This window comes from Dioscorea cayenensis, chromosome 4, assembly GCF_009730915.1.
Source record: "Dioscorea cayenensis subsp. rotundata cultivar TDr96_F1 chromosome 4, TDr96_F1_v2_PseudoChromosome.rev07_lg8_w22 25.fasta, whole genome shotgun sequence".
Taxonomy (NCBI): Eukaryota; Viridiplantae; Streptophyta; class Magnoliopsida; order Dioscoreales; family Dioscoreaceae; genus Dioscorea; species Dioscorea cayenensis.
The window spans coordinates 19,512,089-19,531,127 of NC_052474.1; the positions used below are offsets into that span (position 1 = coordinate 19,512,089).

A 19,039-nucleotide genomic window follows, 5' to 3' on the forward strand; every position below is an offset into this window, starting at 1 on the left:
TGTCAACCCATCCTTCACTATCCATTTGTTTTTTCAAATACCAATCATCTTCTAGATTAATATCACTATAAAAAAGCAAAAAAAATAAAATCATAATCAATGATGAAATAAACTAAAATAAACAAAAAAAAAAAAAGCAAAATTTATACCTAAAATAATACTCAATTTGTTCGCGAATCTGGTCAGACAATGATTTCTCATTATGTAATGATGGTTGATGTGCTTGTAATTGTGATGGATGTGACAGCAATGAATGTGGTAACGATTGCAACGACTTTGGTTCTAAAGCAAATTGTGATAGTGATTCCAATGGTAAATAAGATGGCACTTGCTTTTGCGGTGATGGGCAATAATACTGAGGGAATACATTGTTTTCAAAATTATGAAAATCTGAAAAAAAAAAAAAATTATATGACATAAGAAGCATATATATATATATATTAAAATCAATGAAATAATTAAATTTGGTCTTACTAACAAAATAAATTATATTAACAGTAAGATCAAAGAGAAAATAATCAAATACAACCTATTAAACCAATGAAATAAAAACACATATAAATTAAAAAAAAACAAATTAAGTTTTTTATTTTTTATTTTCAAGAAATCTATAAAATATTAAGATGAGAGTAGGGATAGGAAAAAAAACCAAAAACCTCAAAATTTTGTTTAACCATTGGTATAGAGAAGTTTGATAAACCAAGCCAATTATAATATAATATATTAATATGCATATATATAAAAAATAAAATAAAATAATCATCTACTCACCAAAGTATGGATGCGAAGGTTGCTCCACCGGTGGGCCCACAAAAGGTTGATGCACGTAAGAAGAGACGGCCAAATAATGAGGAAGTGGAGGTTGGAGATTCACATACATGTTGTTATAATTCATGTTGTTATTGTTGTAATAACTTGGTGTTGGTGTTGGTCGTTGGTTGTAGTTATTTCTATATTGGTTTGAACCGTATTTCATGGTGGGTAATTAAAAGAATTTTCCAAGAATAATACAACTAAAACACTAAAAATAGAAAGTGTGTGTATATATATATATATAAATCTAATAGAAATAAATAACCTAGAAAAAAAACAGAGTGAGAGTAGATTTTGATTTCTATATAAATTCAAATATATTTATAGTTAGGATTTTATTTCTACTGGAATATAAACTATTCATATCCAAGTTTCTCTGAGGGAGTAAGATTTTGATTTCTACTCAAATTCAGAAATATTTATTATTTATCATTAACTTTTTTAAAAGATTTATTATCTTGTTCCATTGTAATATTTGGATACTGTTTGAATGTTTTAAATTATTTACGTCTTAAGCGTCTATGCGTAGTTTATAAATAAAAGAGAAAAATAACTAAAAGTTCCCAAAGTTTTATAAAATCCCCCAATCAATAATTATTATAATGCCATTGTCACTGAATTTGAAAATTAAACTTGTTATAAAAAGACTGTTTTGCCCTCGTTCCAAACATGACAAATTTTATCAAATCAATATATATTTTTTAATTTTTTCTAATATAATGATGTAACAATTAGCATATATAGTATGTTTTATTAAAACAATAATTTTAATAAACATCCATAGAGATACTATCTAACATGGCTTACCAATTAAGCATGATCCAGATATATATGGGTCGAAGTAGCAGAACTGTTTATACACTGTTCACACACATAATTTAATTAGGGGAGAAAAAAAGTCTAAACACTTCTTCACACACTTCTTCACAGTTTGATGAAAATGTCAAATAATTAAATTGGAAACTTGGAACTTGGAAGTGTCAAATTAAAAGCGATATCACTAGGTACACCATCATGCAAGGCATGGAATGTTGAAACCTCCTCTAAAGCTTGAATCCTCTCCTGAAGATCAGATTGTCCCAGTAATCAAGCTTCAGTCCATGGAGTTTTTCAGACAAGAAAATAGAGAAGCAAAGAAATTCAATTTCATTGATCAAGTTAAGTGCGTGTAAAACTGTATATAATTGTATGCATTACAATGCCTTATATATATAGCTTTTCTTCTCTCATACAACATGTGAGAAAAGAACTATTGAGCTGGATAACAGAATGCCTAACTAACTGCTGACAAGTGTCAACTGTCTTGATGATGTGGCTCAACTGCTGAGCTGGACAACCATTATAACTCCCCTTCAATTGTCTTACATTAGTTGAGCATCACCGAGCATCTTCCTCTTCAATAAAACATCAACTTATGAAGTAATCCCTGAATCAATATGTGCGCGCAGTATTAAACTAGTTTTAATAAATGCATACACAACAATTATACACTCTCATTGAACATGGAAGTCCAACAATGCAAACACAATCCTCATGTCCATATGAGGTTCTATAAACTCTTCGACCATCCTAAAATAAATAAATAAAATAAAAAAGCGGAAATTAAGTCAAGAGATAGAGAAAGAAGAATTAAGCCAATGACCTCTTAATTGATTGGCAATGAGTGCTTTACATATATAGGATATTTGTAGAGGAGACAAGTTGAATCTCAACTTGAATAAAGTGGTGAAAACACAAGTGTGTTGAGGTATTAACTCTATATTTATACACATCTCCAACACTTGGCTTGTTCATAATTTATAAGAAAAAAAAATTAACATGAGAAGAGATGATCATTTATTGAAAAAACTAAAACTACAACATTAGCACCACCACCACCAAAGCTTCGGCTACCTACATATCGAACACATGCCTATTGTATTGTGCAACTCACCGACAGAAAGAGATGACAGATTGCATAGGATTAATTTGGGTGCTAGATTTTTTAGTGCTTAAAAAATACTATATTTTTCTTAAACTATTTATTTTATTAAAAATACTGTTTTGAAGAAAAATAGTCACATTAATGGTGTGTTATTTTCACTCTATATTTTTTTTTATATTATTGTATTTTAAAAAAATATTTATATGATTTTATAATTTTTTCCCCTATTCCACCGTTAGTAAAATATACTGACTATTTCTACTGGGTACCACAATTTTTTTCATAAATGTAAATGGAGAATGTTGTAAAGGTTGATATATTTATTTATTCATCTATAAGCAAATTTTAAAAAAAATAACTTGGTCAAGGCATACTACTTAAATTTGTGAGTAATTTTTTTTTTCTATATTTAATTTATGACTGATTTAGATAAACCCACAAAGTATAGTTATAATAGAAATTAATTTATAAACAATGAAAATTTAATGCCCTAAGTGGAACACAAATATAATTAAATATGTTTTAAAAATGTTACACCACATTGAGACCGAATAATGATATTTCTATTAATGGAATATTATTCTATAGATGAAATAACATTATTATGATGGAACCAAGTGTTTACTGAGCCATCTTGGTCTTCTTGCCATTCTGTCTCCTTCTTCTATGATGGTTCTAAGCTCTAGGTGGATCACTCTGGTTTATTTCTTTTAGCTTAGATCAAAATCTTATATAATATATATATATATATATATATATATATATATATATATATATAATCCAAAGTCAAAAAATATACAGCAATTAAGAAATTCTTTCATTTATTTCATAAAGCTCAATTATATAGGAAAATTTAAAATGTTCAAGATCACAACTTACTAGGTTCTCTTGGTTTTAAAAAAACACACATTACTCTGCTACTCTCCTCTACCTCCTTCTCACCTTGTCATTCTGCAAGGTAAATAAAACTTTAAGTTATATATAATTTATTGTATTAATCACATTTAATTAAAAAAATATATTTAATTAAAAAACTTACATGGAATTCAAGGAATTGAGAGTATTTCACTTCCTCCTTTTACCACATCAATATCGGTGGTTCGCATTTTAACTTGAAATAAATATATAAATAAATAAACTACCAATATAGATAACTCTTATTTTTATTTTTTATTAAACAAATATGACTCACCATGTTAAATCCGGCGATTAGATTGATATCAGCCCATCCTTCATTGTCCATTTGTTTTTTCAAATACCAATCATCTTCTAGATTAATATCACTATGAAAAAAACAAAAAATAATACAAAATCATAATTAATGATGAAATAAACTAAAATAAATTAAAAAAAAATTTATACCTGAAATAATACTCAATTTGTTCGCGAATCAGGTTAGACAATGATTTCTTATTATGTAATGATGATTGATGTGCCCGTGGCTGTGATGGTTGTGACGGCAATGAATGTGCTAACGATTGCAGCAGCCTTGGTTGTAAAGCAAATTGTGATACTGATTCCAATGGTAAATAAGATGGCACTTGTTTTTGAGGTGATGAGTAACAATACTGAAGGAATACATGGTTTTCAAAATTATGAAAATCTGAAGAAAAAAATTATGACATAAGAAGCATATATATATATATATATATATATATTAAAATCAATAAAATAATTAAATTTTGTCTTATTAATAAAATAAATTATGATAATAGTAAGATTAAAGAGAAAATAATCAAATACAGCCTATTAAACCAATGAAATAAAAACACTATAAATTAAAAAAAAACAAATTAAGTTTTTTTTATTATTTTTAAAAAAATTATAAAATATTAAGGTGAGAGTAGGGATAGGGAAAAAAAACCAAAAATCTTAAAAATTTGTTTAACCATTTGTAAAGAGAATTTTGATAAACCAAAACAATTATAATATAATATAATAATATGCATATGTATAAAAAAGAAAATAAAATAATCATCTATTCACCAAAGTAAGGATGCGAAGGTTGCTCCAACGGTGGGCCTACAAAAGATTGATGCATGTAAGAAGAGACGGCCGAATAAGAAGGAAGTGGAGGTTGGAGATTCACATACATGTTGTTATAACTCATGTTGTTATTATTGTAATAACTTGGTTTTGGTGTTGGTGTTGGTGTTGGTGTTGGTGTTGGTCATTGGTTGTAGTTGTTTCTATACTGGTTTGAACTGTATTTCATGGTGGGTAATTAAAAGAATTTTCCAAAAATAATACAACTGAAAACACTAGAAATAGAAAATGTGTGTATATATAAATTTAATAGAAATAAATTACCTAGAGAAAGAAACAGAGTGAGAGTAGACTTTGATTTCTATATAAATTCAAATATATTTATAGTTAGGATTTTATTTCTATTGGAATATAAACTAATCATATCCAAGATTCTCCGAGGGAGTAAGATTTTGATTTCTACTCAAATTCAAATATATTTATTATTTATCATTAATTTTTTTAAAAAAATTATTATTTTGTTCTATTGTAATATTTGGATATTATTTGAATGTTTTAAATTATTCACGTCTTAAGCAGTTAAGCGTCAATCCTTAGTTTATAAATAAAAGAAAAAAGTAACTAAAAGTTGTCAAAGTTTTATAAAATCACCAAATCAATAATCCCTCTATTTTTTTTAATCCTTAATCTACTTTCTTTTTTATAAAAAAAAAATAACTTTTCAATTTAACTACCGTGTTAGCTGAGTCAAAATTCATGTAAAAAGATTAGAATGCCATTGTCACTAAATTTGAAAATTAAACTTGTTATAAAATGACTGTTTTGCCCACATGACAAATTTCATCAAATCAATATATTTTTAAAATTTTTTAAAATATAATGATATAACAACTAGCATAGTTTTTTTTTATTAAATCAATAATTTTAATAAATATCCATTGAGATACTATCTAACATGACTTACCAATCAAGCATGATCCACATATATTTAGGATCGAAGTAGCATGACTGTTTATATACTGTTCACACACATAATTTAATTAGGGAAAAAAAATCTACACTTCTTCAAAGTTTGATGAAAATGTCAAATAATTAAATTGGAAATTTGAAACTTGGAACTTGAAACTTGGAAGTGTCAAATTAAAAGCGACATCACTGCATACACCACCATGCAAGTTATAGAATATTGAAACCCCCTCTTAAGCTTAAATCCTCTCCTGAAGATCAGATTGTCCCAGTAATCAAGCTTCAATCCATGAAGATTTTCAGACAAGGAAATGGAGAAGAAAATAAATTCAAATTTATTGATCAAATTAAGTGAATGTAAAACTGTATATAATTGTATATATTACAATGCCTTATATATATAAAAAATATATATAGCTTTTCTTCTCTAATACAACATGTGAGAAAAGAACTAATGATCTGGATAACAGAAAGCCTAACTTACTGTTGGCATGTCTAAACTGTCTTGATGATGTGGCTCAACTAACTGCTGAGTTGGACAACCAATTTTTTTTTACAAGAAGAATAGACAACTCGAAGGCCTTGCTAGTCAATAAGGGCACAAGCCTCGGTGGAGCAAGTCGGGGTGGGGCCAGCGCATACATGGGCGTTGGGACCACCCGCACACAACCACGGCTCACATCTCTCAGAAATGTGCACTCAGCCGAGAATCAAACTCTCATCACTCAGTGAAGAGCTCTATCAGCGATCTGAATATCAATAAACCATGTGATCGTTGGCTACTAGACAACCATTTTAACTCCCCTTCAATTGTCATTAGTTCAGCATCCCCAAGCATCCTCTTCAATTGCACATCAACTTCTGAATTAATCCCTGAATCAATGTGCAGGATCAAACAAGCTTTAATAAATGCATACACTCCTATGAATCTCAACAATTATATGCTCCCATTAAACATGGAAGTCCAACAATGCAAACACAATCCTCATGTCCATATGAGGTTCTGTGAACTCTTCCACCATCCTAAAATAAATAAATAAATAAAATAAAAAATGGAAATTAAGTTGAGAGATAGAAAAGAAGATGACTTAAGCCAACAACCTCTTGGTTGATTGGAAATAAGTCCCTGCATAGGATATTTATAGATGAGTCCGTATGAACCTTAACTTGTGCAGAGCGGTGAAAACACAAGTGTATTGAAGTATTAACTTTATATTTATAAACATGTCTTTAACACTTGGTTTGTCCACAATTTATAATAAAAAAAATCAAGACAAGAAGATATGATAATTTATTGAAAAAACTAAGACTACAGCACTATCACTACCAAAGTTTCAGTTACCTACATATCAATCACATGCTTTGGCTACTATATAGTGAGGCTCATCGACAATAAGAGATGACAAATTGCATAGGATTAATTTGGTCCTAGATTTTTTAGTGCTTAGAAAATAGCATGATTTTCTAAAATTATTTATTTTATAAAAAATACAGTTTTGAGGAAAAATAATCATACTGATGGTGTGTTATGTTAACTCTATAATTTTTTTTTTTTTTGATATTATTGTATTTTTAAAAATATTTATATGATTTTATAATTTTTCCCCCTATTTTACCGTTAGTAAAATATATTGACTATTTCTTAGGTACCACAATTTTTTCCATAAATGCAAATGGAGAATGTTGTAGCGGTTGATTTATTTATTTATTTATTTATTCATGTATAAGCAAATTTTAAAAATTAACATTGTCAAGGCTTACTACTTAACTTTGTGAGCAATTTTTTTTTCTTATTTAATTTTATGACTGATTTAAATCAACAAAATATAGCTGTAATGGAAATTAATTAAACAATGAAAAATTAATAACCTAAGTGGAACACAAATATAATTAAATAAGTTTTATAAATGATACACTGCATTGAGACAGAATAATAATATTTCTACAAATAGAATATTATTCTACATATGGAATAACATTAATTTACATGCTTGCATTGATGTATAGAAAGAAGGTGTGCTTATTCACAAGGATGAATATTTGGGCTCCCTGAAACCAAATATAGTTGTAAAATCAAATCCTTCAAACTTATAATTCTTTTAAGTAAAGACATGAAGTGTTTATTTTGTCATCTCGATCTTTTTTGCCATTCATCTCCTTTCTCTACGAAGGTTCTATGTGGTTCCATCTGGTTTATTTCTTTTAACTTAGATCAAGATCTTATATATAATCCAATATATATAAACCAAAGCTAGAAAAATATACAGCAATTATGAAATTATTTCATATATTTCACAAAGCTCAATTATATAGGAAAATATAAAATGTTCAAGATCACAACTTACTAGATTCGATCTCTTGGTTTTAAAGAACACATTATTCTGCTGCACTCCACCTCCTCCTTCTCCTCACCTTGTCATTCTGCAAGATTAATAAAACTATAAGTTGTATATAATTTATAGTATTAATCACATTGGATCAACAATATATATTTAATTAAAAAACTCACATGAATTAAATAACTCACATTGAATTCAAGGAATTGAGAGTATTTTACTGCCTCCTTTACCACATCAACATCAGTGGTGCGCGCTTTAACCTGAAATAAATAAATAAATAAGATACTAATATGAATAATTTTTATTTTTTATTAAAAAAATATGACTCACCATATTAAATCCCGCTATTAGATTGATATCCACCCATCCTTCAGTGTCCATTTGTTTTTTTAAATACCAATCTTTAATTAGATTAATATCACTATAAAAATTAAAAATAAATTATTCATAATCAATGGTGAAAATAAACTAAAATAAACAAAAAAAAGCTAAAATTTAAACCTGAAATAATACTCAATTTGTTCCCGAATTTTATCAAGCAATGATTTCTTATTATGTAATAATGGTTGATGTGGTCGTGACTGTGATGGTTGTGACGGTAATGAAGGTGGTAACGATTGCAGCGGCTTTGGTTCTAAAGCAAATTGTGATACTGATTTTAGTGGTAAATAAGATGGCACTTGGTGTTGCGGTGATCTGTAATAATACTGAGGGAATCCATGGTTTTCAAAATTATGGGAACCTGAAAAAAAATTATATGACATAAGAAGTATATGTACATAAATGAAATAATTAAAAATTATTTTACTAACAAAATAAATTATGTTAATAGCAAGATCAAATAGAAAATAATCAAATAAATCCAATTAAACCATTGAAATAAAAACACATATAATTAAAAAAACTAAAATAAGTTTTTCATTTTTTTTTTCTATTTTTAAAAAATCTATAAAATATTACGATGAGAGTAGAGATACGCACATAAAACCAAAAACCTTAAAAATTTGTTTAACCATTGTTAAAAAAAGTTTGACAAACCAAATCAATTATAATATAATATAACAATATATGCATATGTATATAAAAAATAATAATAATCATCTACTCACCAAAATATGATTGCGAAGGTGGCTCCAAAGATGGGCCCACTAAAAGGTGGATGCTTGTAAGGAGAGACAGCCGCATAAGAAGGAAGTGGAGGTTGGGGATTCACGGACATGTTATAACTCATGTTGTAATAACTTCTTGTTGGTGTTGGTCGTTTGTTTCTGTACTTGTTTGAACCTTTCAATGCATGAAATTGTCTTTGTTTCAAATCTTGGTTTTTCATGAATTAAAACCACTTTCCAAGAATAATACAATAACACTAGACATAAGGAAGTGTGTGAATATATATATAAATTAATCTAACATAAAAAACAAAAAATACATTTTGATTTCCATATAAATTCAAATATATTCATCTTAGTCAACCATTGGATAACCCAATGGTATGACACCAACGTAGTAGGAGGTCGTTGGCTCAGTCTCTCCCCCAACAAGATCGCTCCACTGCTCGCTCATACATCGCTCATCCCATTCTTATACTATTCTCATACATCGTATATTTATCAGTACATCCCGATTCTAGTCTTATTTAGTCTTTCTTTATATTCATAATAAAAAGTGACATTGACTACATTATTAAAAATATATATATATTCATCTTATTAATCATTAAAATTTTTTTGGATAATTATATAGATATAAAAGATGGGTAGGATTTTATTTTTCTATATATATTAGAATTTAAAATAATCATATCTAAGATTCTAAGATGGAGTAGGATTTTTATTTTATTTAAATTCAAATATATTTAATATTTATCATTAACCTTTCTTTGTTTGAAAAATTATTATATCATTCTATTGTATTTGGATACTATTCGAGTGTTTTAAATCATTTGCATCTCAAATGTCTAAAATAAAAGTAACTAAAAATCCCTTAAATTTTATTGAAATAACCAAATAATCCCTCTATCTTTTCTATTCCCTAATCTACCTTTATTTATTTATTTATTAAATTACTTTTCAATATAACTATTGTGTTAACTACGTGAGTTTAGTGTGTCCTTCTCACTGAATTTGAAAAATAAACTTCTTACGAAAAGACTGTATACAATATAATGATACAACAACAGTATATTATGTTTTATTAAATCAATAATTTTAATATATATACATGAGATACTATTTAACATGGGTGATATATGCAGTATTGCTTTCCATTATTTTTTTATAATATCTACTGTAAATTCAATTACATATTGTAAACTTCCTTAAAAGATCATTAATATATATTATGAAACTCTATGAGCATATTAAAAATAAAATTTAAAATTTTAGGAGGTACCAACAAAAAGTAATAAAATTCATCTTATCAACCACCACCAAATTCTTATGCAAATATCCGTTTTGAGAAAAATCTAATATCATACTCCAAAAGCCATGCAAGACGAGAATACAACGTGTTGAAATATTAGTTTTACGTCTATACACATCTATGATTTTTTTTTAAAATAAAAATGTTTAACATCTACTTATCAATAATAATAATAAAAAAAAATTGTAGACTCACCAAAGTACTGTCGCAAAGGTGGGTGATGCACAAAAGATGGATGCACCGAGGAAGAGGCTGCCAAGTGGAAAAGGAATTGGATTCCGGCGGTTCACATTCATGTTGTTATAACTTGGTGCTGTTCGTTGGTTATGGTTGTTGTTGTTGTTGTTATTGTTTCTACGCTGGTTTGAACCTTTTAATGCATCAACTTGTGTTTCATTGACATCCTTATCTCCATCATCTGTTTCAGCTTTTTCTTGCTTTTTCATGATGAAAAAAAACTTCTGAAAGAAAAAAAAAATACAATGGAGAACAACAAGGAAGATTATAGATAGGAAGTGTCTGTGTGTGTGTGTATATATATAATTCTAAGAAAAACTCATAATCTTAAAAAACAAAGACAGAGAAGTGAGATCAAATCTCAGTCTCTCTTGTCCTCTGCAATAATATATATATATATATATATATGAGATAGGCTAGGATTTGATTTCTATTGGATTTAAAAGATATGATTTATATTATAATTCAAAATATATTTATCTTTAATCATTAATTTTTTGTGGATAATTATTATCTCTTTCTATTGTATTTGGATATTGTTTGAGTATTTTAAATTATCTACATCTCAAGTGTTATATATAACAAGTTACTTCATGAATAAAAGGGATAAGTAACTAAGCTTTGTGAAATCCCCAAATAAAACTTTGATTTTTTTCTTATCCCTAATTCACCCTTTTTTTTTTAAATATACTTTTCAATCAAAATGCTACGTAACAGTGTTAAAATTCATGTAAAAAGACTACTAAACTCGTCATTGAATTTGAAAATTAAACTTCTTGTAAAAAAAACCATTTAGCCCTCATTTTAAATATGATACATTTTATTATATCAATATTTTTATTTTTCAAAGATAATGATATCACAACTAATATGGTATGTTTTAATAAATATACACTGAAATACTACTACCTAATATGGGTGATATGGTAGTTCTTTTTATTAAATAAATTTTATAATATCTATTATAAATTCAATCACATTTTGCAAATTTGCTTAAAAGGACCATTAATGTTATGAAATTTTATGGGCATACAAAAAACAAAATTAAAATTAATGGGAGACAAATACAAAATTTTAAAATAACTCCAGTTTTCCAGCAAAAAGTTGAGATCCAACAGGAGGAGTTCCCGGGATCACCAATTTTGTTTTATTTTATTTTTTTTTGTGCTTTCACCCCTTGAGAAATATAAATTATATATATATATATATATATATTGTGGGAGCTTTCCCTTCTTGTGTGAGGATATTTTGGGAATTTCCAAAAAAAATAATAAGGTCTGTTAACAAGATGGATTTAAAAGTAAGTCAACGAAAAAGAGGAACCAAGAAATATATTTTGACTATCAGAAGAATGTTTAGGAAGAACAAACAGTTATAGGGATCTATAGATAATTTTTCTTAATTAAAATCTCCAAAAATTAGGGAATGGTTAAATTCAAATTAAAAATAGAAAAATAATGCTACTTTTTATGGATGATAAAAGAAGACAAATGATCTATCTGCATTTAAAATTGTAGAAATTTTAATAGATATAACAGGATATAAACTTTGTATCACTGCACTCTTGATAGGGAAACAAGAAGGAAATAATAAGCACTAACATAATTAAATTAAAATTAAAATTAAAATTAAAATTAATAAACTACGGGTTTACGATATAGTTGATGTTTTACTAATATAATATAACTAACTGTTGTAATATTTTAATGAGGTTATCCCTTAAATATTTTTTCCCTAATCAATCATTAACACATGTTTGAAAGTTTTAAAGAAAGTAATTAATTATATGTGGTAATGTGCCCTGTTTATATTATTTTTAGAATATCATAAATCTAATAATTTGTGTATAATTACGAAAAATAGTTTAGTGGAAAATCAAATCAATAGGAAATATAAGTGAAATAAATAGGTTTTTTTTTAAATAAATTATTTCGAGATAAATTAACACTACTCCGCATAGATATTAAATTACTTTTAAATAAAACCCTAACACAACCAATAGAATATCACTAGTCAATCTTAAATTTAAAAAGAAGATAAATGAATGAATTTATCCTCATAGGTTATCACATCGTTGGGGGAGACGCACCTATTATCTTTTTTTAGACTTATTAAAATTTTCTTTTAAAATTTTCATTAAAAAAATTTTAAAAATTAAAAAAATAATAAAAACGAGAATTTAGCTTAATGTTCGAATTATAGAGGTGGATCACAATCCAGATTTGTAACTACTTCATAAATAAGAGTATAATTACACAAACACCATCAAAAAGATTTATGAAAATTCTTCAACAGTATTTATTAGAAGGAAAAAAACTAAACTAAATTCTAGCATAATTTATACTTAATATTAAATAACATAAATATCTCACTTTGTACTTTTGTAGTCCTTGCGTGAATGACTACTATTTAAAAAATAAGTGGCTTGTCTACATTTATCCCATTTATATAAATTTTAAAAAACTACAACAACCAATTCAACAAATGCATATATATATATATATATATATATAAATTATTTGAAAAAATTATAAATTGAGGAAGAAACATTTGTAACCGGATATTAAACAACCTTTAACACAGCTTTATAATAATAAACATGTGAAATTTATAATATCATCATTTTAAAGCGCATCAATTTTCTCTTCGTCATCATTGTTATGCTGTTCCTCACTTGTTCTATGAATAAACATTCTCAAAGAATGCAAATAAAAGGTCAGATACAATGTCCTTTCAAGCGTATGCTATAACAAAGACCTTTTTTTTTTTCCTTTGGGTTATAATATTGAAAAACAACTTGGAACAGAAAACCATACAAAACATCCATAAAAACAACCTATGTACAAACCAAAAAGTTCAAGGTTTTAGAAGTAAGTTCTAGTTTAGAGAACTAATATTTAAACTATGTTTTCAAGAGTGTGGTCATCTCTCACCCAACAATGATTCAAGAAGGGCAGCCTCCTCCTCCTACAAAGAATCCATGAATTGTGGTCTAAGCAAGCAATCATCCAACCAAAGCATTATGCTAGATGAATTTGTCTGAATAAAATGTTTCAAAGAAAACTAACTATATTTGTAGTTAAACTATTGTGAAAATGTAATAGTAGGAATTTGGGAAGTCATACCACCAAAGCATTAAATTCTGTCTCCTCATCTATGGCACCAATTATAGCTGGATCCTCCAGAAGGTCCTGTTCAATCCAGAGATATCAAGTTTGACTTAAGAAAATTCAAGAATGGTATTCATACTTTGTTCATTTTTGTGGTATCATATGCATGAAAGTGTTCATTTGGATCTGGTCCAAGATCTAAAAGTTCTGTTTACCCGATGAAATTACACTCCAATTCGATATACAGAAGACCACAAAAATAAAAAAATAAAAAGAGTAATGCGCATTGCAGGTCATGCTCCGAAGGAAGGTTGTATTAATAAAGAGAATGGGCACTAAAATCCGGGCTTATGATATGTATTGATTCCCAGAAACATAAGATGATATAAAACAAATTAGATGCAAGAGAATAGGAACAGAAAAAGAAAAGCCTATAACATTTCTATATTATTTTAATGAAGAAAAATATGGGAGAGTAATTAGTTTTAAAACATGCTAAATAAGCAGTTGTGAAACAAAAGAATCATCAAGCACATTATATAAAGTTGTTGATGTATAATGCTCTAATGCAGTGGAATATCAATTTGAATAAAGCACTTACATCATCAGCAATTTGCAACCGGTCATTTTTATCCTGCACAAATTTTGTAGTTCGGTGATTATAAGCAATCAAAGATCACAAATAGAATGACTATCACATACATACATACATACCAAAATAATAATAATAATAAAATAAAAAACTCCTCAGCGAATATCAATTGCAACTTTGAGGAAAAATATGGTCTATTAGAATGCGCACGCTTACCTTAACAGCAACAAAAAGAAGTGGATCAGATGGAGTATAGATCATGTAATGTGCCCCATCCTGCAAGAATTAGCCAAAAAACAAAACATAAGAATTGCAACCATATAAAAATGACCATGATTTCTGAAAGTTAGCAGACATCTAGTTTTATGTATCGCATGACTGCCTCACCAAATGGAAGCATGTTATTTCCACACCTTCACCAGGCAAGCCATCAATGTCTTCACCATCATCTGAGAAATGGACCAGCACAACTATCAGGGAACAGAGGTCATGGGGTAGCAATATTATATAGATAAAAATCCACTCTTTTCAAATGCAAAATATATATGAATGTTATCCACAAAAAATGAAGCAAATGTATTATTCAGACAATGGATTTTTTGTCCAGACACATTGTTTAAGAGAGAAAATTTGCTGGTATGTGGAATTCCAAAAAAATTCTGAATGTAAATAAAACTGGTTAGAACAGGCTTGTTAGACCACCTTGGACCAACCATAAACTTTAACAACTGGAAAGTTTAGTTTCACATATCCTAGATATATTCTAAGCATAGGTTCTGCTGGGGCTTATATGAAATTTTCATTTTTGAATACCCTAACCATCAGGCATTGGTCAATAAAGAAGAAAACAAAGTTAGATGCTCTGATTTGTTACAGAATATTCCAAGATTGCTCATATCAAAAGCAAAACATTAGTTCTCTAGAATGGGGATGCGAAATTTGTTAAAGGCTCTCTGGTGAGCCTCAATAAGATGATAAGTTTATTCCGAGCATATTTATGAAGGTGTCTGTCTGATATAGTTGGAATCAGATAAGCAAGAAGCTAAACAAATGTAGTCTTAATTTTAATTAGTCTCATGTCAGCAACAACTAACATTATTGCCTCACTTCCAGTAAAGACTGTTAAGTGAGTATAGTATAAAACATGTGTTGCTTTTGTTCCACGAACAAATAATAGTCTAAAACATCACCAGTGCCAAATTCAAGTATGTCTTCTTCAGAATAGCAAAATCCTCCTCTAGCAGTGTAACAAAACCTGAATAAAAAAACAAACAAATAAATAAAAGAAGATGAAAATACTGAAACGAATAATGCAGAAGATGAAGATCCTATTCTGAAATAAATGTGACAAAGATTAAGGTAAAAAGTGGTTGGTCGCATGACAATGGGAAAGAGGATACCATAAAATCAAAGTGAATAACTCTGAACAATATGAAAATACTTTACCCACTGATCACAAGGTGCATATGAATCTTAGCTAGGGCATATGCAGCTGCAGGAAGGATGGATTCAACTTCTTCATCATTGACCTGGAAAATCAAGAATGGGATGAAAAAGTTGAGGATAGCAAAACAATGCTTATCAAGAAGTTTTATTGAAAATGCAGATTGAGTGCTATCACTAAAAGTGTCACAATGCGTGATCATAATTTGTTTCAGTATCACAATAATATAAACCTCAAATAGCATTGTTCAAAGCTTAATGCAAAAAGAGGCATGTCACAGAACTGCAAATGAAGCATAATAAGTTTAATAAAATTCTATTAATGGCCAAAAACGTTGCAATTACAAAAAGAATAAAATCAACTTTTTCATCAAATGGAAGTTGGTTAGTGATTAATCATTCATAGGAAGAAAGTAACCAAAAATTAATTAATTAATTAATTAAAAATCCAATTAAGGGTACTTGCAACCACTCTCATCCAAATATCTCTCCCATTTAATAAATGTATTTAAACTGAAGTAGAAGAAAAGTCAAATGACGATAAGAAGCAGAAGTTTTGCAAACAAGTCAATAACCTGCAATATTGTTGCTGACTGCCACTGATGAACATAAAGATAAACATAGAAAAAAAAACACATGGCCCATCCATGTGATGACCAAAAAGCTTTCACATGACAATATTGACAACAAAATGAAAAAAAGAATTAGAATGCCACCATATGTAGTAAAGAAACCTAGAAAATCGAACTAGATACTTGGATGTAACAAAAGTTGAATCTACAATTGATTAAGAAAAATTCTTTACAGAAGAGGCTGCATTCAATGAATCAATGATTTTATATTCTTATGGATATATTCTACTAAAGGACTACTAATATAAAATGGGAGCAAAATACACACAGCTGACCATCCATTGAAGTTTGTGCTTTTCAATATTTGTACAGGCCTGCAACAGAAATATCAAATTAGCCAAAGATAGATAGATTCATAAAACCACAAAAATCAGGACACACGAACTCACGTATCAACCGGGCAGAGAAGCATGCACTCATCCCCTTGAGAGCTCCGAAAAACTCTTCTAATTGTGCATTCTAGAGGCAAATTATTTGTAGCATCAACCTGCAGATTGTAACCATAAGCCGCAAGCCTTATACCAATTATCCTTCAATTTCATCTCAACAACTACAAAAAATCTTCAAAGGGAACAAAAATATGGCCTGGCTAGAAACAACACATTTCTGGACCTACGTAAAAGAATTTCATCTTCAATGAACAAAACAGACGAATTATCACGAATGTAACATGGATCTAGCAAGAATTAATCAAAAGACAACTGAACAAGCTAAAGGCAAAGTAAGACTAAAAAGGATAGTATTCCTGATAATGAGTGCATGCATTTGTAGGAAGCTGTCTAATGGGAAATTAAGACATCAATGATCATGCGCAACACTGAAGCAGGAAATTAAGAAATTGAAGATTCATAGTTGCTACTATCACTGACTCCTTTTCATACTCAAACAAACTCTGAAAACAACAACCACGACTTAAAAGCCATATAGTTATTTATATATATATAATTAGCATTCCACATGCACTTCTCCAGAAAATGAAAAACTGCTCCACCTTTTAGATCCTCTCACATGGGACCAGCACCAGGAAAATGAATCCAGTGAAAATCAGACAGCAACACAGCAGAACTTGCAAAAGTAACCATAAAACAGACAAGACAAGATCTCCAATTTCATCTTCTAATTATCCAAAATCTAATATAAAACACCTCAATGGCATTCAGCACCCTAATTTTCAAAATAAACATGCAGAAGAGACCTTATTCACATAATCAAACAGTCACTAAGCTTCAATTCTCCTTGCCTATCATCAACAACATCTCAAACACTTGAAAATCGTCCATCATACCACAAACCATAAGCTTCACAATCAAGTTAAGGCCAAAATAACTCACAATGGTGGCGATGCGTTTGTTAGAGGCGGCAAGGACTCTGCCGTGAGGGTCGAGCACAAAGCCCAGCGGGGGGTTTGGGAAGCGGCGAGGTGCGTCCTCCGCTGGTTCGCGGCGGTGCCTCCAGCTCCCGGACAACCTCAATCGCATCATCGCCGGAAATTATCTTCTTCTCCGAAGCTCTCTTCTTCCCTGGTCTCTTCTTCACAGGACCCGCCTGTTGCTGCTTGGCAGCGCGGCAGGGCGGCAAGCGAAAGAGAAAAGGCTTCAAGTCGAGCTTCTTGGAGGAAGGGAAGGGAAGAGGGAGGCATCGGAGGGGAGAAAGCTTCAGGGAAGCCGCCATGGGAAGGAGGACAAGCCCTAGAAGTCGCTCTCTGATGCCATGGCCGCTGCTTCGTGGCCGCTTTGAGAGATGAGCTTTGGTTTTGAGCGATGATGGCGAGATTAGTGAGTTCAGTGGCGACACAGTGCCCACGTTGCTTGTTGAGAATGCGAGCTCTGTGCATCAAGATGGGAAGCGAAATCTGATCTCGAGGCGATCGCCTGCCGGTAAAATGATCCGCAACCCGTTAATAAAGCCATCACTCAAGGAGTGATTTTCCAACTTAAATTGGGTTCCCTTGGTGGTTTACTTACTACTATAATTTTTTTGGAAAAAAATATTTAAATAACAAAATTTTCATTGATAATAGATTTCATTTTTTTACTTTTTGTTTTTTTACATCTATTTATGAATTAAGATATTGTTTCAGTGAAATTATGGTTTATATTTTTAATAAAAATAAAACTATTTACTTAGATTGCCTTTATAAATTATTTTAAATTATTTATATCAAATTAAAGTTATTAAACCTATATATATATATATATTTGAAACTTTTAAAATGATTTTTTATTATTAATTTTTTAATCATAGCAACAATGGCTATATAATGTCACACAGATTGAGAATTAATCATTTATTCTATGCACTTTCAACTTAAAACGAGGGGTTTGAGATGCGACTCTCTACGTGCAAATGAGTTTTGAACTCAAGATTTTTTTAATTGCTCACTTTCGCTTTTCTAATAAAACAAGTGCCACTAAAACAAGTGTCACTAGGTTATGAGTTTTTATAAGTTAAATTAAGATTTAATAAAAAGAAATCTCATTCCTATTATGATTAATTTAAATTTCAAATTAAAACAACATTCTATATTATTAATATTTCTTAATAGCATACAGTTGAATACAATTATCAATCTCTAT

At 29.2% G+C, this 19,039-nt stretch overlaps 1 protein-coding gene and 1 long non-coding RNA gene across 2 annotated transcripts; both read right to left on the reverse strand.

Annotated features, from left to right (window-relative positions):
- Positions 1-8,046: 8,046 nt before the first annotated feature.
- On the reverse strand, positions 8,047-8,420 carry LOC120258386. Its single transcript, XR_005535978.1, has 3 exons — positions 8,359-8,420; positions 8,217-8,288; positions 8,047-8,110 (listed from the first exon to the last, which is right to left on the reverse strand). It is a non-coding gene; the product is annotated as an uncharacterized LOC120258386 (long non-coding RNA).
- Positions 8,421-13,302: 4,882 nt separating this feature from the next.
- LOC120259378 lies at positions 13,303-18,290 on the reverse strand. Its single transcript, XM_039266969.1, is given in 11 exon segments — positions 13,303-13,653; positions 13,812-13,877; positions 14,398-14,430; positions 14,605-14,664; positions 14,776-14,837; positions 15,579-15,643; positions 15,835-15,917; positions 16,732-16,777; positions 16,853-16,950; positions 17,795-17,857; positions 17,859-18,290. Coding segments are annotated over 11 exon segments (897 nt in total). The 5' UTR covers positions 18,135-18,290; the 3' UTR covers positions 13,303-13,608.
- Positions 18,291-19,039: the final 749 nt, after the last annotated feature.